Source organism: Camelus bactrianus, chromosome 7 (assembly GCF_048773025.1).
Source record: "Camelus bactrianus isolate YW-2024 breed Bactrian camel chromosome 7, ASM4877302v1, whole genome shotgun sequence".
Lineage (NCBI taxonomy): Eukaryota > Metazoa > Chordata > Mammalia > Artiodactyla > Camelidae > Camelus > Camelus bactrianus.
Window position 1 is genome coordinate 13,615,456 of NC_133545.1, and position 20,809 is coordinate 13,636,264.

At 47.0% G+C, this 20,809-nt stretch overlaps 2 protein-coding genes across 13 annotated transcripts in view; both read left to right on the forward strand.

Moving 5' to 3' along the window:
• ATP6V0A4 (ATPase H+ transporting V0 subunit a4) overlaps nucleotides 1-13,856 on the forward strand; it is a 70,235-nt gene extending 56,379 nt beyond the window's left edge. For all 7 annotated transcript variants that reach the window (XM_010947488.3, XM_045510998.2, XM_045511000.2 and 4 more), the window contains 6 exons: nucleotides 1,671-1,884; nucleotides 4,527-4,628; nucleotides 6,789-6,917; nucleotides 10,281-10,398; nucleotides 12,005-12,176; nucleotides 13,399-13,856. In XM_010947488.3, coding sequence (XP_010945790.2) covers nucleotides 1,671-1,884; nucleotides 4,527-4,628; nucleotides 6,789-6,917; nucleotides 10,281-10,398; nucleotides 12,005-12,176; nucleotides 13,399-13,492 — 829 coding nt within the window. In that variant the 3' untranslated portion in view covers nucleotides 13,493-13,856. The remainder of the gene's footprint in view (nucleotides 1-1,670; nucleotides 1,885-4,526; nucleotides 4,629-6,788; nucleotides 6,918-10,280; nucleotides 10,399-12,004; nucleotides 12,177-13,398) is intronic.
• A 141-nt stretch (nucleotides 13,857-13,997) lies between these two features.
• The window catches only part of SVOPL (SVOP like), a 67,469-nt gene continuing 60,657 nt past the window's right edge, over nucleotides 13,998-20,809 (forward strand). For 5 of the 6 annotated variants that reach the window (XR_012508063.1, XM_074366962.1, XM_074366959.1 and 2 more), the window contains exon 1: nucleotides 13,998-15,545. The gene's annotated coding sequence lies outside the window, so the exon portion shown is untranslated. Of the gene's footprint in view, nucleotides 15,546-15,574; nucleotides 20,076-20,809 lie in introns of those variants that run through there. The other variant, XM_074366960.1, reaches the window with a different exon arrangement.

Sequence of the window (20,809 nt, forward strand, 5' to 3'; positions counted from 1 at the left end):
TCTCTAGAATGGGCAGAGAGGAGTCCGAATAGGTCTGGTTATTACGGAATAGCAAACATGTCCCAAACCTCAGTGGCTCAAGACCATGACACATGTCATTGTGGGCCCACCAGGGAGCGCTGCCCATCTCCTCCTCACCCTGGGTCGGGGCTGATGGGCGGCGCCCGTCTGGAAGCTGCCAGTTGCCGCCGCAGGAGAGTGTGGTCAGTTACACTCGACTCTTACGCTTCTGCTGGAAGTGAGACGTACCACTTCCATTCCCATTTCATTGACCAGAGCCGGCCATATGGTGACCCCCTAACTGGAAAACTAATAGACATATGATTCTAATTGAAAAATAAGAACTATTTAGTGAGTAAACGAGTGACAGTGCCTGGTACAGCTGCTGTGAGAATCCAGTGGGGGATAAGACCAGGAGGGACTTTGAGGGCTGCACGGCGACTGGCATCATCGTGTGTCAGGCTGGCCTCATCTGTCTCCAGTCACCCTGCTTTATGATGGGATCTCCTCTTCCCCCCAGTAACACTTACAATTAACAAAGGGTATGGGGGCCCCTTCCAACATTTTAACTGGGGGGCCCCCAACTTAACCTGGAACTCTCTCCATGTCTCAGAGCAGGAGTTGCCAAACTTTCTCCGTAAAGACCAATATAGTAAATGTTTTAGGCTTTGCAGGCCAGACGACCTCTGTCCCGACTACTTGGTTCTGGTGCTGTAGCGTGAACGCTGCCTTAGACAGTGTACAAATAAACCAGTGTGACTGTGTTCCGATAAAACTTTATGAAAACTTCCCAGTGAAGACAAGCCTGCAGCCCAGCCTCTGCAGCCACTCACAATGTGCACTCTGAGCAGACTCAGAATAAGAAAGGACAGGATGCTGGCCCTGGATAGCTAGATGCTTGTCAAAGAAATGGATTCAATGAGCTCAAATGTTTGCTTCCTCCATACATAGAAAAGCACTAAATTCTTTAACTTGAGATGCCTGGTTTTCTTTAGATAACAAGTAATCTTTTATTGTTCCAACTACCTGGTCTTTGTTGTAAAGGTCCTATATATCCTAGCTCCTCCCCTACCTCTTCGGAGCAGTCCCTCAGAGCCATCTGAGAGGCTGTCATCCCGGCTCGAGTCCTCCTGCCAAATAAAAAATAACTCTCAAAAAAAAAAAAAAAAAACAACTTTATGAAAACTGAAATTTGAATTTCCTATAATTTTCATGTAACATGAAATATTATTCTTTTAATCCCCCCCAACTATTCCAAAATGTAAAAACCATTTTAAACTTGCAGGCTGTACAAAAATAGGCGATGGGCTCAGTTTGGCCCGTGGGCCATCACTGGAGAGAAGCTGCCAGACGACCCTCCTGTATGTGGTGCCTTGGGCTGTGCTGATAAGAGTTAGGTCCGCTTGGGGAGCTGTGGCTGGATCACCAGCTGTCTGTGTGGGCCCGACCGTGTCCTCAGACGTCTCCCCCTACACCCTGGTTTTCTCTGAATGCTTTGTGCAAAAGCCCCTTTCTTTCTCTTCTTTTCCATCCATGCATGATTGCTGCTTGCCAGGGGAGCGGATGCAGGGTCAAAGAAAGGAACAGCTAGGACTTTGGCAAGAAAAATGAGTTATCAATATGCCCTCAATGTTCTATATTGTATGTGTGTGTGTGTTTCCCACCCCCAGATTCTTCAGAAACACTCTCAACATCATTCTGCAATTCATCCCTGAGATGATTTTTATCCTGTGTCTGTTTGGATACCTGGTTTTCATGATTATTTTCAAATGGTGCTACTTTGACGTCTCCATGTCCCGGCGGGCACCGAGCATCCTCATCCACTTCATCAACATGTTCCTGTTTAACTACGACTCTTCGAACACACCCTTGTACAAACATCAGGTATTTTTTTTTTTCTTCTTCTTTTGTGCACTTGACTCTGTTAAATCTCTCTCCTACTCTTGAGTGTGGCAGAGAGTAATCGTTTGTGAGGCTCAGCCATCTCGGCACCCAGTCAACGTGTTCGGTTCTTCACATTTCAGAAAGTTCTTTCTCGATGAGCGTCCAGGTGCTTAGGGCTGTGTGGTGGTGCAGCCACCATCCAGAAACTGCCCGCTTTAGCCGCTCCTATTTGGGTGGTACCTGAGGGGGATTACTGCTGTGGGGTTGAAAATTGGCTTGTACCTTTTATCTGTGAAGAAAGAAAAAAATAATCCTTCAATCTGAGTGGCTTAAGACGGTAAACACTCTAAAGAACACCTTAAAATTTAATTGTCTTTTATAATAAAAGTAAACTCTAGGTAAGGTTCTCACAGGAGAGGAAATTGAAATAGAGTCAAGAAGAGGAGTCCCTCTGTTCACATGGGTGCTGAGTTTCTGGAAAAAGGAACCCAATTCATACTCTCCTATGAGCCTCCGTGGCCAGTGAGGGAGCTTTTCGTCTTTTTTCTTTGGCTTTTTTTCCATGGACAGCAGTACCAACCAGCAATGGGGTGTTCTCGCCATTCTGACTTCTTCTGTCTCTTTCAGCCTCATTATCAACTTGGTATTTAGTTTTTAAAGAGCATAAATGTCCCAGGAGAGGGATTTTTGATAACGCAAATAGCTCTTCTCCTCTGGCTTCTCCTAGCTGTGCCTGATGCTGCGGTTTGCGGGCTAGGTTTTCCCTAAAGGAGGCCCCACTTATTAAGGTTCTGATTCCTCTGGGTCAAGCCCTAGGGCTGGTTTCCCAATACTGGGTGGCCCTTTGATGCACATGGCACCTGCCAGCCATTGCTCGTCCTGGGTCCTGGTTAAAGCCATGCTGCTCCTCCAGCTGTGCACGTCCTTGTGAGTCTGAGTCCTCACTGTGTTCTCCTAGAGACACAGCAAATAAGAAGGAAAAACAAGGAATGGTTTTAGATTATAATCAGAGAAGACAGCGCTCTGAACGCTCCCCTGTATCCCGCCTTCCTGGGGTGGCACCTGCTTGTTCTACACCAGTGGGGTATGAACCAGCCCTAGACCCTTGGCGTTAAGTGAATGTGTTTGGAAGGCTCGTTTGCTCGATGCTGGAGTCCAAATGATCATTTCCTTGGATTTCCCAAACACGTCTCAGATTCACCGAGTATTTCATGTGCTGATTCCTTTCATAAAGACTAAAGCCCTCCCTGAGCGCACTGAGCATTGCTTTTTTCCATTAAAAAACATTGGAGTTGGCTGGCTTCCACACCCTCGTATGAAGATTAATTATCTTGACACAGTTTGAAGTTTCCATAACCTCATTTTCCTGTCATGCAGCTGGAAGAGACCAGTGTAAGTTAATAAATACAGCCCCCTCCCCACTGCCCTGGCTGCTTTAGTCAAAGAAGAAGAGCAACAGATAAATAGGAATGTCTGGTTGCTTTGTACATTGTGAGGGGAAACTGTGGTATAAAAATGGACAGACGGCGCGAGATAGCTCCAAGGGTGGGGATCTGGGCCTGGCAGGTGCGGTGTGTGTTCCCGTGGTCCCTCTCCATCTGGTGAGCAGTTCAGAGTGGAGGTGGGTAGGAGACGGAGCAGATAAGGCCTTCTCACTGCCGTCCAGGTCAGTCTTGTTACCATGGGGGTAACAATGCACCGTCTCCCTGGGAGCTTGGCCAGAGTTGCTAAAGAAATGTGAGGGCTCAAGAAACGATTTTCCTTTCATTCCAAGCACCCAGTTTCCATGCCTTTTTGACAGCTCTGACCAAGCCTTCTGATGCTTCCTGGTTCTTTTGATGTAGCAGCCCTGGGTCATGCCTCAAAACCAGTGACTCGGGAGGGTAGGACAACGAGGTGGGGGTGAGGATGTGGATGGAGATCTGGAACAGGATGATAAAATGGCATAACTCCCAGGTTTCAGTGAGGCATGAAGCCCCTAGACTCCTCACTCCAAAGTGAATTGTGATGAAGAGAGAGAGAGACCGTGAAAGAGAGTTCAGCGTAGGCCTCCTAGAACCTGTTGGGTGACTCACCCACAATAAGGCTGTGCAAGTCAGGTGGTGATTATGAGGACTTTTTTTTTTTTTTTTTGAAAGAGAAAGCAAGAGGGCTCAGTAATACTGGAAATATAAAATTACTGATTGAAATATGTTTGTGACTTCAAGTGACCCAAGGACTTTTGGTCACCACAGAGTGACAGGCGATGTCCTGAGCCTGCTCTGGAACAGAGTTACAGGGACAGGTGACAAATAAAGTTGCCCTTATGATATGTCTCATGAGCACTTCTGCCCAATGACGGGTTCCCTGTAGCGCGGGTGTGTGAGACGGGGCCGCTTGGAGAGGAAGGAATAAAGAAAGGGATCTCCAGTGCCGGCATGACTGGCCCCCGGGCACCGCAGGGCTGGCAGTTCTCTCTCTGCAGTGGGACTGTCCCATGATGGGAGGGTGAATGGGTTCATTCAAATGCTTTAGCCCTCCTCAAATAAAGTGCAACCGAAATGATCCGTGTTTTGAAATGATCCGTGTTTCTCATTTTGTCATATGAAGTGTGCTCTGCAGTCACCTTGAGATGATAGGAGCTTACCATTTTGCTCTTACAGCAAGAAGTCCAAAGTTTCTTTGTTATTATGGCTTTGATTTCTGTGCCATGGATGCTTCTGATTAAGCCATTTATTCTTAGAGCAAATCATCGGAAATCCCAGGTAAGCGCCATTCATTTCAACTCACTCACTGGGTAGGAATGTGGGTTTCTTGGAAATATATGTCAGGGGTTTGGAGAGGATGCTGGGTTTCCCAGGATCCCAAGGATGCTGGTGAGGTGAGGACCTGACCCACTCCAGGTACGTTTCCTTCTGTGAGCCCGGCTTTTCCTCGGGGTCTGCTTATTTCCAGCATAATGGTCGCCTTTAATCTTCTGCGCGGCCGCCTGTGCTTGGGGGGTGTGTGCTGCGTCTGGGGTAGTTCATGACTTCTAAGAATCTGACCTTGGTTGCTTATTTAATTTTCTTATTGAAAATAAGAGTCTTCTACTACAGTTTTAGTGTGTTAATGAATATTGAAAGTTGTTTTCATCAGGATTCCAAAGTTGTGAGCTTTCACTGTATTAAGTGACAGATTGTGTGAGAGAGCCAGAAGAGGGAGTAAACAAAGTCACATAACGACAACAACAAAAAGCCACTAAGTCCATTCTTGTTTATTTGTGACTTTTCCCCTATTGTCAAACACCAGTTCCAGCCCTCTTCTTCCTTTTGCCTAAACTTCTCCTGAGCCTCAGGTTTACTCAGAGTGAAGAAGGGTTTACTATCAGCCGAGATCAGATAGGATTTGGGAAGATTAAGCTTCCAGGGAGCACCAGAGTCTAGAAAGGACACACACGCGCTGCTGAGGTGATCAGTCTCTCGCTTTCCTCTGTCAGTACAGAAGATTAAGCCGACTGTGCTGAGATTGCATATGTTTTAAATGGTTGTAGGTGTTTTCAGATAACTCCTTTTTTCCCTAAACTCTTTGTTGGATATTGACCTGGCTGATGGAGTCAGAGACCCAGAGGGGACGAGGCTGGAGTGCAGGAGTTTCGTCCCTAGGTGGCGCCCTCTCTAAATCACCTGCTTCTCCTCCCACTGTGTTTCCTGCCAGCCTTGACTAGATCCAAAGAGTGTCTGAAATATAATTAATGTGGGATCTAAATACATAGGAAGGCAGAGCAAAGAATACTTGTTTATTGTTTGGTTAATTGGTGAGAAGCCAAGATGGTAAATGACGGGTGAGGTGGACCATTGTCCAAAGAGGTGATGGGTGTTTCAAAGGAAGGTGGCAAATACCTTTTTGGAGAGATAGATGCAACGCTCTTTCCTAGAACTCAGCCTGTCCGTAGGTTACTGCTGGCTCACCTGAGTCCCAGGACACTCAAACAATAGGCTGTCTTGCTCTTTGCTCTGCAAAAGCACCCACGGGTGACTTGTACAACAGGGAAGGAAGTAGAGGGTTTTGATGGTCTGCCGTCTTCGATGATACCTCCTGACCTTGGGTAACCGGAGCTCCCGAAGACGGCTTGGAGGTCAGCCTTTTTGGCCCTTGGGAGGCACGGCTGTTGGCTGATTAGCTGGTCCTTTTTCAAGTTTGAAACACTTTCTCTGACCTCCAAGAGATGATTCCATAATGGAGTTATCTGGCTTTCTCCCAGCTGCCCCTATGAAACCTTAAGGAGGCTCAATACATAGAGATTATAAACAAATTTGTTCTGATGGGCCTTAGGGGACTTGAACAGAGGTCCCCTCTACTAAGGGTTCTCTGTAATCCTGTAACTCAGGACCCCTGCAGAATGTGGTTAGGAAACCCCTTCACTTGAGTGATACAGCCACCTGTGATACGGCCCTTTAACCATAAGCCCCGTAGACAGCCAGTGACCACGTGTCTCCTCCCCAGAACCACTCGGGGCCGGGCCAGCCCATTAATCTCTCCCAGTTAATTTGCTTATAGAAACCTGGCTGTTCAGGTCGCAAGACTTTTGGCTTCCTGTAGAGACTGCGATCAATCCGGCACGTTCTGGAACACTGTGGAGAAAAGCAGTCGATCAGGTTGCCTGGGTTTGAATCTTGGCTCTGCCCCTGACTAGCCTTACCAGCTGTGTGATCCTGGGCTCGTTTCTCAACCTTCCTGTGCTGTAGTTTATTTCTCTGCAAAATGGGGGTGATCATTGTGCTTCCATAAGAAGACTGTTATGAAGGCTAGTGAGAGACTAGAGAGAGTTCAGAGCAGTATCGGTGCATAGCTGATGTTTAATGAGAGCCTCTATTTTATAGAGAATTTTAGTAATTTTAATTCCAAGGATGAATTCAGCGCTTCACTTTCTTGTTTGCGGACAGCTGCAGGCAACCATGATCCAAGACAATGCCGCCGAGGACTTTGAAGGTGGCCACGCTGGTCCACCCATGAGCTCTGGTCAGCGGGCTTCTGCAGGTGCCCATGGGGCTCAGGATGACCATGAAGAAGAGGTATGTGGGACCTGACACCCTGTGAAGACTTCCAATTTGTGCAGGTTCTAGAAGCAAGACCTGGTCAGGGGTGACACTCACACATTGAACAGCCAGTGGCACGTGGGCGCCAGCTCATCAGAATGGACTCGGGCAGCAGAGCTGGGAGGGTCAGGAGGACCCTGCTGGTGGCAGCCCTGTAACCCCTGAGTCGTGGGAAGTTGAGGGGGTCCCGGGGAAGGGGAGGGCACCTGTGCTTACAGCTACTTACCAACCAATCAGGGAGCATTTTAATAATTTCGCCAGGTGCTGCTCTATCTGTGAATGTCGGCCTCCAATTTAGTGACATATATGCTACGGAGGCCTCCTGGGCTCAGAACCATGCCCTGGGGAGTCTGCTAGATTTATCACGATCTTTCCCATCAGTGCCCTCCAACCGTAAGAGCAGAGCCCAAATCTAGTCCCTTGCATTGAAGTAAGAAGTGGGTTATTTATTCCCAGCCCTCCTCCCCTCTCAACCCTGGCCCTGTCTGGACATTGTTCACGTATCTTTGTAACCTTGTCCGCCTCTCACATAAATTCACAGATTGTGTTCTTCTTTCCTCCCTCCTGCCCCTTTCTGTCCCAGGGCAGCCGCTACTCCCTCAGGAATGTGCCATGTTTTCCCAGATAAGGCAGTGGGCTGTTGATCCACGACTGGAGTCACCCACAGTCCTGAACTCCAGGCTGCGGAGATTTTAACCAGAGCTCTGTTCCAATTCTGAGGTGGGGACAGGGATCCTGTGAGGCCTGAGAGATACTATAAGTAGCTCCATTTGTGGTGTTAATTACTTTTTTAAAAAGTATTTATTTGCACTCATGGGTAACCAATTAGAATTAATGAAATATTAATCTGAATTGTGGAAAATTTTCCTAACAAGATTCCAGGTCCAGAGAGTAACCCTTATTAGTGGCAATTGGCATTACTAGGGTTGTCAGACTAGCTGGAATGTTTTAGAATCCAACCCATGCATCTTCTGACTCATCAAGTCCCAGCCTGTCCAGTACAACCATCCATGCTCCTCGTGGCTTCAGTAAATATCCAGTCTGTGTGCACCTGTCACCTCCTCCATGAACTGGTAGCCCTTGGCTGGGCAACTTCAGGCTCCGTTGGACGGCTTCCTCCCTCAGCACAGCCATGCATGGGTCTCTGGCACAGACAAATCTAGACTTGACGCTGCTTCCCTGTCCAGGGCCCCTCTCCCGTCTCTCCCCACCAGGAGGTAGCCAGGCTCCAGGTTGAGGGCACAGTTCTCCAGACCACCAAGTCTACCCAACACTTCTGACACCAGCCACAAGTTTGGGGGTCCTCTTAGACTCCCTCGGGTTCAGTAATTTGCAGACAGCTCACAGAACTCAGGAGAATGCTATATACTTTCCATTAAAGTTTTGCTACTTTACAGTGAAGGTCTACAAATCAGAACCAGCCGGAGGACGAGGCACACAGGCAGCATGTGACCCTGGGAGGGTTTCAAATGCAAAGCTTCTGTGTCCTTGGGGATGCATTACTCTCCCAGCACTGACAACATGCGTGTGGTATTGCCAACTGAGGAAGCTCACCTGAGCTTCGGTGTCCAGTGTTTTATGCGGTGTCACTATGTAGATGTGGTTGATCCAAGTGCAGTCCAGGTGGCTGCCCTCAACCTCCAGCTCGCTCCCCTCCCTGCAGATCGGGTTGGAGTGATAGCAAGTGGCTCAGAGCCTCATCTCAAAACACCTGGTTGGTCTTTCTGGCGAGGCCAGCTCCCTCGTAAACTGTCACGTGCCCACCATGGTCACTTCATTAGCAAGAAGTATGAGGTGTGGTCCCAGGGGTGGACCATAAGTACCAGACATTTCTTTCACTTGGGAAATGCCAGGGGTTTAGAGGTCACCTCTTGGGAGCCAGGACAAAGCCAGACTTCTCTTTGGCTGAGATTAACCCTTCACTACACACTCCTCTACTCACTCTCTCCACCTCCGCCCAGTGAGTCCCTCCTCACTGTTTTCACTGATGAACGGGAGGGTATTGAATTTAGTCTTTTCACCATAGCATCCGACTACAACTCCCCGGGACCACAGCCCCCATTTCTTCCTGGATATCCCTCCAGCCTCCACGTCCTGGACTGCAGTCCGGTGACTCCTCCTGATTCTTTGACTTTTCCTTTCCATCATCTTTTTTTTTTTTTTTTAATTTCTTATCTCTGAATTAAGATGTTTCCCAAGGCGCTTCTTTTCATGATGTCCCCTTGCCAGTCTTCTCGGTCCTCTTAACTCCCACGCCCACTCCTCCCACAGGTGTGGTCCCAGGTGTCCATTTCCAGCCCAGACTTCTCCTCTGAGCCTGTCCTGCCTCTACTGCTGTGTGCCGAGAGATGATGCTGGAATGGCCTGCAATGCAACACGCAGATCAGCTATTCCCTTTCTCCAATTTATCTGTTCCTGTCAATGCCATTCTTTCATCTATTTGGACTCAGGGACCTCAGTGCCCTGTATGACCCTGACCTCTGCTGGGTGGGGGACCCTCCTCTGTGCTCCCACAGCACCCCTGCATTCTTGATCACTGTGCTGTTGTGCACTGACTGTCTGTTTGCATCTTTTCCCTACTGGATGGCGAGCTGTTTGAGGGCAGGGGTGGTGCCAGTCAAATTCTTTCCCCCATAACATCAGAGTGCATGAAGGAAAAGAATGGATGCATGGATGTTTCTTTTCCTCTGTACCTGGGTTACTAACCTAATCAACAGGTTGGCTTTTTTGGCTTTTAGGCTATCCTTTCCCTGATCCATTTTGCTACCAGATTAATCTTCCCCCCAGTATTTCTTTATCCCCCCACCACTTTCTATTAAGGTACTTTTTATGCTTTCTCATGACACCGGTTGTCGCCTCCATTCTGCACGTGCTTGCCTTTCCAGCAGCATCCGTAGCTGAGTCTCCCCTCACCTCAGCAAGCTCCCAGTTTCAGCTGGATGGTTTTTCTCCCAAACTTGCCTTCATGCAGTTCCCAACCACTGTCTGTTCCTTACCTGGAGTCATGTTCTTTACCAGGAATGATCTGGCTTCTTTTCCCTCCCCGTCCTTCAGGCTCAGCACAGCTCTCACCTGCTGGGACGCCTCCCCGACACCAACCAGTCTCTCTTCTGCTTTGAGCTTTTTTCAGCCACTTCTGGGAAATGTTACTGCACACATACAATGTCCTACTTGGGGCTGCTCATTCTCTTTCTACAAGTAGATTAATACTTATTTCCCCCTCGTTCAACTGGAAATGTCTTAACAGCAGAGCCCAGGCCTCATTCATCTGGGTATCACTTGTGATACGTTCATGTAGGAAGTACTTAATGAAATAGAATTAAAAATTCTCTCTTTCAGTTCAACTTTGGAGACGTCTTTGTGCATCAGGCCATCCACACGATCGAGTACTGCCTGGGCTGCATTTCAAACACAGCGTCCTACCTCCGGCTCTGGGCCCTCAGCCTGGCGCATGCACGTGAGTGGGCCGCCCAGCAGGGTCACGAGACAGTGTCCCTTTGGAAACAGACGCAGTGTACTTGTGGGTGATAGTGCCTTCCCTGGCTCACTTCTGGTGTGCTTGCTGGAAAAGCGGCTCTCCTTTCTTAGCAGAATTGACTTTTTTCCAGTAGGTCTGGCTTCCTATCGCTGGAATGCTTACCCTCTGTATCAGCTTCCTTTTGCTGCTGTAACAAACTACCACAAACTTAAAACACTGTGAAATTGACTGCCTTACAGTTCTGGAGGCCAGAAGTCCTGAAAACAAGGTGTTGGCAAGACTGTTTTCCCCAGAAGCTCTAGGGGAGAATCTACTTCCTTGCCTTTTCTAGTTTCCACAGGCTGCTTGCATGCCTCGGTAAAGATTCAAGCCCCAAGACTGACTTAAGTCTGGAATCCTGACTCACCGACCTGCTGTGTAAAACCCTTCTTGATTTCTGCCTGCTTCTCTAGTCTTGTCTCTTGGTATTTTCTTTAGTGTCCCACTGGTTCCCCCCACCCCCACTTCATATGCTGTGGCCGCAAAGAGCTGCGTCAAGGCTCCTGGAGGTGCCAGGCTGTCTGAGCCCCGCTGTGTGTCTGCCCCACAGGCTCCCTTGTGGGTAATAGTCTTCCCTTCTTTAACTCCCTCCCCACCCGATGTCTCATTCCTCCCTCAGAGCTCAGCTCGGATGTCACCTCCCCTGGTCGTCTTCCTCCCTGATCCCCAGTCTGGAAGGTGCCCTTCCCTGGGGTTCCGGAGGTGCCCCTGTTCTAGCACTAATTGTAATTTTGTCTCATTAGCCTGTCTCCCTGTTAGACTGTGAGCTCTTGAAAGGCAAGGACCCTGACGTTTATCTCTGCATGCTCAGCACTGAGCCTAATGCCAAGAACAGAGAAGCCAGGCCAACGTGTGCGCTAAATGGATAGAAGCCACAGCAGTGGAGGGGAGCCTGACTGCTGCTCTACAGCAGAAAAGCCAGTGCTCGGAGTTAGTTTGGTTCTTGACCACTCTGGCTGCGTTGGTTTCCTTGCACCACCTCCTGTAATGATGGCATCTCCCTGGGGCAGAAAGAAAGGGGGAGAGAGAGGGCTCTCTGGTATCTCTTCTTATAAGGGCACTAGTCCCATCATGAGGACCCCACCCGGGTGGCCGCATCTAACCCAAATCACCTCTTAAAGGCCCCATCTCCCAAGTACCATCACTTGGGGGTTAGGGCTTTAATGTGAATTTGAGGGCTGAGGGAGAGACAAACATTCAGTGCCTGTCAAGTCATATTACGTGCATTCTTTTGTGTTTTGCTTCTTTGGCGTAACTTAATGTTACTCAGGTTTATTCATGTTGCTGCCAGTATCTAGGCGGCTCACTTTCATTGGTGAATAGTGTGCCACCATACACATGTCCCCTTGAAGGAAACTCCTCCACGGTGAACAAAGCTGCCGTAGACAGTCTCGCGCAGGTACCCGGGGCACACATGCCTGCACTCCCCACCTGGGGCTGGAGTTTCTGAATTACAGGGTGTGTGGGTCCAGGATTACAGTGTAAGAACAATCCTCATTTGCCAGATAGACTGCGTGCTTGAGACTGTTCCTCTTGCCCCTTGCAGAACTGTCCGAGGTGCTCTGGACCATGGTGATGAACATCGGCCTTTGCGTGCGAGGCTGGGGAGGACTTGCTGGGGTCTTCGTCATTTTTGCTGTGTTTGCTGTCCTGACGGTAGCCATCCTTCTGATCATGGAGGGCCTCTCCGCCTTCCTGCACGCCCTGCGGCTGCACTGGTAAGGACGGTTGTACCTGGGAGCTCTCGGTGTGCTCCAGGGAAGGAGGGTGGGCTGTAGGGCCAGCCAGCTGGGTTCAAGTTCTGACCTGTTGTGTGACATTAGCAACTCATGTGCCTTTTTGGAACCTTAGCGTAGTCACCTGTTGGTGTACCGTGAGATGACGTCATATCCGTATACGTGTATGCACGTGCACTGGCTGCCCTGCAGGGCACGTTAGCTCCCATTCATGCCTTCTCTTTTGAATGTTCATTTGTTATTATAATCGGCTTCAAAATAAGGGAAACCCCCGAGTGTTGGTAAGATGACAGACCTGAAAGGCTCACAGAGCGCAGGCTGAGCGGATCTGGGATGTCTGGCCCCTGCTGCTGAGTGCAGGAGTTATACCAACAGAACAGGCTACTAAACTCTGGGAAAGCAGAAGCAGAAGGAGGGTACCCACCAGGACGAAGACGCTCACGGGAGGCCCTTGACATTCACAGACACACCCGGAGACCGTCGGCCATCCCTGGGCTTACGGTTGTGAGAACATTTGTTTAGGCTTCTGTTTCTCTCCCAAGTCACGTTTCAGCTGAGAGTTCTGAGTGCACGAGCCCGCTGAGGCATCGGTGCTTCCGTGCGCGCTGGACCTCCCAGGCCTTCTTTAGCTTCACTGATGCTGCCCACCTCCCTCCAGGGCCCCTCGTCATACAGAAAAGTTTTCGCATTTCACGTGTTCAGTGGAGAGAACCCCAATGCTCCCGCCTGAGGCTATGACATCATTTCTCCCCATGTCATTAAAGAAATGAACTGTCCAACATCATAAAACCTAAACAATCACACGTGGTATCTGTTATGCAAGTTGTAAAGTTGTAAGTCAAGGCTTTGGTTGTTCTGTAATGATGTAAGCCCTGCAGTTTAAGGCCAGGATGGAAACAGAAAACCACAGATAACCTAGTGACTCCGCTCCTGACACAGCCCTGGCCAGTGAGGGCTTCCCTGCTGGGGGGCTGGGGCGTGTTATGCTGTGGCCTGAGGCCACTAGCAGAGGTCTGGAGGGGGTGGGAAAGGTGTCAGATGGAGGCAAGAGAAAGATATTTTTTTAAGAAAAGCCTCAGAGGATTCCCCAGGCACCTGCCTTCCACACTGGGTACTTGATTTTACAGACTCTCTGCTTCTCCCCTCCAGCTGCCGGCTTCTAGTTTATGTGTTCCATCCCCCTTCTCCTTGCCCCCAACAACAGGGTGGAGTTCCAGAACAAGTTCTACATCGGGGCTGGCTACAAGTTTTCTCCATTCTCCTTTAAACAAATCCTGGAGGGGACAGGCGAGGAGTAGCTGCCAGCTCGGCGGCTGCGGCCGCCTCCTCCTCCGAGCACCTCCTGCACCAGCCTCTGCGCCAGTGAAAGGGGTTCGGTCTCGTCTTTAACGTCAGCCCACGCACGCCGTCAATGGGATGATTGTTCTCGGCTAACCGGAGGCAGGAAGCCATGTGTAATTTATCTCTCAGCCGTGGGATTTGATATGACTTAACCATGTCATAGAGGAACCATGTAGGCAAGTCATGTCAATCTCACGGGGGGCCTTAATTGTTGAACACTGAAATGATTGAGAAATGGGGAGGGCGGAGCGCTGAACTGCTGGTTTCTTGCAATAGTTTAAGTATTATTTTTAAGAAAATAAACTCCATTAGGGCCATTCACGTTTTCTGTAAGATGTCTTTATTCAGCAGTATTCTGTAAAATTCCGTGTTGGTAATTGTAGGTCAAAGCTGAACAATAGGGCTACCTAAACTAATCCTAGAGAAAGATTATGTTTGTTTTATTCTTTGATTTCCTCCTTCCTCAAACAGCTTTTCTTCCCCCTTGTCTGGGGCTAAGCGTTACAGGATTAGGAACTTTCTCATGAATTTTCACTCCAGGTGAGGAAGAACAGGTAATATTCTTGGCCCCAGCATGGCTCTCAGAATTGTTCAATCCTGTGGAATGAAGCGTAACCAGATGACATCAGCATCTTTTTTGTTTACTCTCAACGCACATTGTGCTAGAGTCCCTGGAGAAGGAGATTTGTAGAGTTGGGCACATTCTGGAAAATGGCTTGCTGGAAAGGAGACTGCTGGACGGTCTGCCCCAACACTCTCTGATCAGTTTGGCCCCAAAGTCATTTCTCAGGCACCGAGATTGGCAGACTCCCAAGAGCCAGGCATAGAATAAGATGTGTTCCGTCGACTGTCCATCTGAATGACCTTTATCCAGGTTAACCGCCATCTTTATGAAACTATGTTCACACTGGTGTAGTGCCTTGCAGTTGAGGAAGTATTGTCACGTAGTATCTGGCTCTTAATAGGATTCCAGAAGATCTGATCAAATTCAAAATCACCTTTTGGACAGCTCTCTAATTTTTTAAGCTCCCACCCGCCCCTCTGTGTAGTGGGATTGACTGGTGCTCATGGAAATGTCATTGCTCAAACCCAGGGAAGCATCCATGTCACCTTCTATGTCAGCGTCATGACTTGTCCAGCACCATTTAAGGCACAATTAGGTGCTCAACAGGTATTCATTTAATGGTTAAAACAGGTTGAACCCAAGAGTGATCGCTGGAGCCGGAAGTGGTGCATCTGAGTTCCAAGTCTGATGCTCTATCACATGTGCCCTCAGGCAGGAAATGGAGCTATTCCCATCCTTGCCGAAGTGAGAATAGTGGTCTCCACCCCTCTGGATTGTGGGAGGGGGTCAGAGAGCACCGGGCATGGACGGGGTACTTGGCCAAAGATACCGATCAAAGGAAAGAACAGACGAAAGCAGTAGGTAATGGTGGTTGTAAGTCCGTAAATGCCCATGCCGCCAAGGTCCCTGGGCAGTTTCAAGGTCCTCAGCTCACCACTGCCCTTCTCAGTGGTTATCTAAACCTGTGCTTGGCTTAGATGGATCACAGCCTTTTGCCCTTTGAGTCTAAACAGTGATGGCTGGGAGAAAAGGCTCGAATGAGCAAGGCTGCCCTCTGCCCCTGGAGTAGATCCCTACTCTTTCAGAAATCCCTGGCCCTCCTGAGAACAGCATGGTAGTTTCCTCCAAGGTTTGGCAGCCTCGTTCTGTCTCAACGAGAGATGTAATTTCCCCTTTAAAAAGGGATCGGGTGAAGGGCTGCTGAGAAGAGGGTGTGACCTGGATGTCACTCACTCGCCCAGGATGCAGGGTTGTTTCTTGAAGAATCTTGTTCACAGAACTGAGCCAAAAAAGGAGGAGAAGACCTTGGAGCCAGCCTTCTTGGGAAAGTAAGTCCAGAAGTCCCCAAGAGGCCATCAGTGGTCCAACTTCTGTATGAGACGTGGCTGCAGTAAGGGGGAGCGAAACAGCCCGAGACTGGAAAGCTTTCCAGGAAGTACACAGAGGTAAGAAACTCTGACGGTCAACATAGATCTGGATCTTTTGTTTTGTTTTGTTTTTTGGTCTGGGGGTGGGGGGCTTTGACCATTAGTGCTTGGCAGAGTACAGATGGAGTATAAAAATTTTGCTCTGATGATATTGCAAAACAAATTACATCACACAGACAGAAGTTTAGTTTTAAAAAGCTCTATAGGGGCCCAATTATTCCTGGCTAAAAAAATTAAGTGTAGCAAAATGCAATAGAGCACAATGTCCATCAGTCCCTTAGATTTTGTTTTAATGAAGCTTGAAGTTCATCTGAGCCCTGTGTTCCACAGTAAATCCCCAACCTGTCAGGTCTGTGAAAGCAGGCACTGCGTTACCTGCGTATTGTAGTCTCTAAGGAATGCTAGTGAGAGGTATGGAGCGTCCTTCGCCATGTTAGTCCCATTTTCTGGAATTGGTCTGACTGATTATCCAACTGCCAGGCATCCACCCTTCCCTCCGTCTGTCCGTCCATCCATCCATCCATCCATCCATCCTCTTCCTTGGTTATAAGGGACTTAGATTGACTCAGGGAGCCAAGAACAGAAGGTGCCAACTTAGCTTTTCCAACATTCAGTTTCAAAGTTGAGATTGCAAGCTCTGTCTCTCAGTAACATTCCTCATATCCATCTCCGAAACATTTTGTCCCCTTTATGGAAACTTTTTTAATGAAATGTTCGGCTGAAACTCAAGGAAACAGTGAGAGTACTTTCCCTATCTGTTAACTGCGAGTTAGTGTTTGAGTGTTTGGCCCCTGCCGCCACCCCACATGCCCCCATCAGAGGAACCCTGTTGTTGAAGACCCCGTATAACCTACTGGAGCAGGAATGAGAACTTTTTCTGTTGCAGGTAGGTTGCACATTTGTTTTTTTCATCTCTTGGCAACCTCCCCTGACACTGGGAACCCCTCTGACCATCTTCAAGGGCTGGGTGTTAGAAAGACTGATGTTACAATTGGCGAAACAGAACAGCCTTGTTCTTCTAAGTGAAGTCAGAGTGAGTCACACGTGACTGCCAGCCCTTTTCTCAACCAGCACCTCCCCCTACATCATTCCACGTCAGGAAGGTTTTCCTTTCTATACGATACGCATATTTTACAATTTAAGGCAATGTAGAATATGAGTCTTTTTAGTGAAATTTATTCATCGTGTTGTGCCTTTTATAAGTATAAGGTGACTGGGTGGAATGGGTATCGGTGTAAGACACCTGGCTGGAAAGGTTTTTTTGGTCTTATTTTCCAGTAGGTATGTGGCCCATGTGAGGATTTCCTAATGCCACTTACGATTACCCTTGAAATATAATCAATCTATTTTAGAAAACAGGTAACCCCACCCCTATTTGGGTGGTTTTTCATTTGAGCCCAAGGTATTCTAATGTTAGCAGAATATTAGCAATAAATGTCTTTGGGGAGATATGCATTTGATAACTCCATAGATACTTAAAAACTGAGTGTATTTGGTTTGTGATGATGGTGAAATTTTAGAAATGTAATTGATGCCTTTGTTCAGAGATGAGAAACAGCACTGCCACGAGTGCATATGCTGCAGTGGGCACTGCGCCATGTTATTACAAGCATCATCTCATTTAATCTGCATCACACACTTCAGAGAAGGAACTTTATCAGTTAAGAGTTGCACACACCTGGCTAGTCCAAGTGCAGTGGTGTTAACAATGATCACAGCCAGTGACAAATTTCTTTGTTTCTTCTCCCACTCCTTCACTTGACTAGCCTCAAGAAAAAAAAAAAAGCACATAAACAAGACAGAGCTTTATTTTTTTCCCATGGAAAATATGTCTGGAGGTAAACAGTTCAAGGCTGTAGGAGAGCTCCATATCATTGTCACCAGGTCACAGGCTCTTTCCGGCGAATGCAGTGCCAGACTTAGCCCAGAGTTTCTGTGGTTCCACCTTCACATTTCTATCACCACCCAAGACGGCTGCTGAAGTGCCAGCCATCACATCCCCATGATCTGGGGGAGGAGACAGAGAGGCAACAACCTCCACCTGTATCTCAGTGGCCACCCCATCAGCAAGGTACCAGGGAAGGCTTGTTATTGGGAAGGCTGCAAGCTATTTCCCCTGCAAGTATTTTTATTTTCAGGTGAGGAAACAGAATCTCTGTCTCAATCTCTCCAAGGCTACTGACTTCCCTTCTTTTCTCCCTCCCTTCCTTCCTCCTTCTTCCCTCCTTGTCACCTCTAATTCCTCTTTCCTCCTCCCTTGCTTCCTTCTCGCCCTTTCTTCATTCCTCCCCTGCTCTTACCCCCTTCACCCCTCCTTTTCTTTCCTCCTCTCCCCTTCCCTCCTTCCTTCTCTCGCTCTTCTTTCTTCCTTTCCCCCTTTCCATTTCCTCTTTCCTTCCTATGTTTGTTAATTTAGTAGGTATAGGATAATATCTAAAGATTTTTTATTACTAAACTTTGTCAGTTATTACAGAAGAGGAATGATTTTCCAGTTTGGTTTGTAATTTATATACCCTCTTGTGAATTGCCTGTTCTTATAATGTGCCCATTAATCCATTAGGATCTTAATGTTTTTTCTTGTAATTTGTGGTTTATATATACTATAGACATTTACTGCATATACAATGGCTTTTCTTGTTCTTTTCATTTTTGAAATAACGTGAAAATACACAGAACATAAAATTTTTCATTGTAGCAATTTTAAAGTGAACAGTTCAGTGGCATTTAGTTGCACAGTGTTGTGCAACCGCCACCACCAGCAAACGGGCCCTTCTGTGCCAGGCCACCTTGTGGACTTGTGGCCACGCAATAATTTGATTGTCTCTGGGTCCCTGCCCACCCTGACCCAGTAGGTCAAGGCCGTCAGCAGAGGGCAGGTGGGGCGCGTGTCCTACCTGGGACAGCGGCTCAGGGAGCCCTGTGAGTGACACGTCAACTGCACCCCTTTATTGGTTCTTTTCTTCCAGAAAGAATTTTCACGGTAACAGAAATAGCCTTTCTAAAAATTCAAATAATGCAGAAAAGTATAAAGAAAAAAAGAAAAACCCATTCAAAATTCTACCTGCCAGCTAATTCTTTCCTCACCTGCTTCTCTTGGCCGAAACCTCCTCGTCCTTCAGGACCTGCCTCCGCGGGTCCCGGGGCTCGGCGGAGCAGCGCCTCCCTTCCGTGGCCAGAGCCACATCTGCTCACCCTGGGACCAACTGTTTCCGCCTGAATACGTCCCTTTGCTCCCCGTCAGACTGTGCGTGCTTTGGGAGCTGGAACCCTTTTCATTGTATTTTATTACCTGATACATAGTGGTGCTCTACAAATATTTGTCAAAAGACCTCACGCGGTTTCAGACCTCTCTCCTGAAGTTTCTATGTGGGTGCGTATTTACATGCAATTTTATGAATTGGGATCCCTATATACATACATTAGGTACATACATATTGGAAAATGCTTTTCAACACCAAACAGCCTTTGACTTAAGAGCTTATTTTAAATGGTATTCTGTTACAGGAAAATATAATTTTTTTAGCCACTTCTTTCCTGGTGGGCATTCAGGTTTTACCCAATTTTTTTGTTGTTGCTGTTGTTAAAACATCAGTGTGATGACCGTCCGTATACCTTTATTTTCATTCACATTTCTGACTCGCTCATTAGGATGAATCCTAGGAGTGAAATTGTTTAGTCAGCATTCTTTCATCTTTGCCTAACTGCCTTCTGGAAGGGATGTAGCCATGTCCCCTCCGACCAATAGTCTGAGTGCCTATTTTTCATACGCTGGGTATAATCAATCTTTAAGGTTTTTACAAATATGATAGAAGAAAATAACTCATTTTAATTTCTTAAACTTTTTGATTGAAGTATAGTTGATTTACAAGGTTGTATTAGTTTCTGGTGTACAGCATAGTGATTCAGTTATACACATATATTCTTTTTCATTACAGGTTACTACAAGCCATTGAATATAGTTCCCTGCGCTATACAGTAGGACCTTGTTGTTTGTCTATTCTGTACATAGTAGTTTTTATCTACCAATCCCAAACTCCCAATTTATCCCTCCCTCCTCTCTTCCCTCACTGGTAACCGTATTTGTTTTCTATGTCTGTGAGTCTCTTTCTGTTTTGCAAATAAGTTCATTTGTATCATTTTTTTAGATTCCATATATAAGTGATAGCATAGAATATGTGTCTTTGTCTGACTTACTTCACTCAGTATGATAATCTCTAGGTCCATCCATGTTGCTGCAAAAGGCATTATTTCATTCCTTCTCATGGCTGAGTAGTAATCCATTGTACATATATACCACAGCTCCTTTATCCAGTCATCTGTCAATGGACATTTAGGTTGCTTCTGTGTCTTGGCTATTGTAAATAGTGCTGCTATGAACATTGGGGTGCATGTTATCTTTTTGAACCACAGTTTTCTCCAGATACATGCCCAGGAGTGGGACTGCTGGATCATATAACTCATTTTAATTTGAAGGCATGGTTCTCTTCATATTATGGAGACCAAATAATATGTCTCGTCTTCAATCAAGACGCATATGAAATTGCAAATGTGAGTCTCCCTTTCTGCGATCAGCTTTGATTCAAGAGAGATGGTGAAGCAATTGTCTCAGACCTAACACCTTTTGCCAGGCCCTCTGTGAGGAGTCACTTTTCTTTGCTGATACGAGGAGGGACGTATGTAGGCTGTTTATGCCCCGCAGAGCTACCTCATCTGTTAAAACACACACATCAAAGTAAAACTTATCTACTCAATATTAAGTGGCAGATTTCCTGGGTTCCTTTTCTTGCCACTCAATACTTTAGCAAGAAGACTGGCTGGAGATCGTTTTTACGCCCCTAAAACATAAGCCTTTATCATTGTTAAAATTCTAACACATGTTTAGATTGTTCAAGAGGCCATAGAACTTGAATGGTAGACGAAACTAAGTGTTGGCTGAAGATTGCATTTACTGTTAAGCATTTCAGTTGTAACTGAACTTAAGATGAGCTTACTGGGAGTTTTAAAAATTATTTTCCCACCAAGCTAAATTGTTTTATTCTCTAATACCATAAATGGCTAGAATCACTTTTGGTTTTTAAGTCTGCTGCCATGATTTTCATGACTATTCTTTAGGGGGAAAAAATGATATGGTCCACAGACAGTGAAACTCACCATTTTAGAGTGTATAATTCAGTGATTTTTAGTATAGTCACAAGGTTGTGCAATCATCACCATCATCTAATTCTCACTGAATGATTTCATTTTCATATTTTGATTAAGTTAAATCTGTGTTAGTAGTTCAT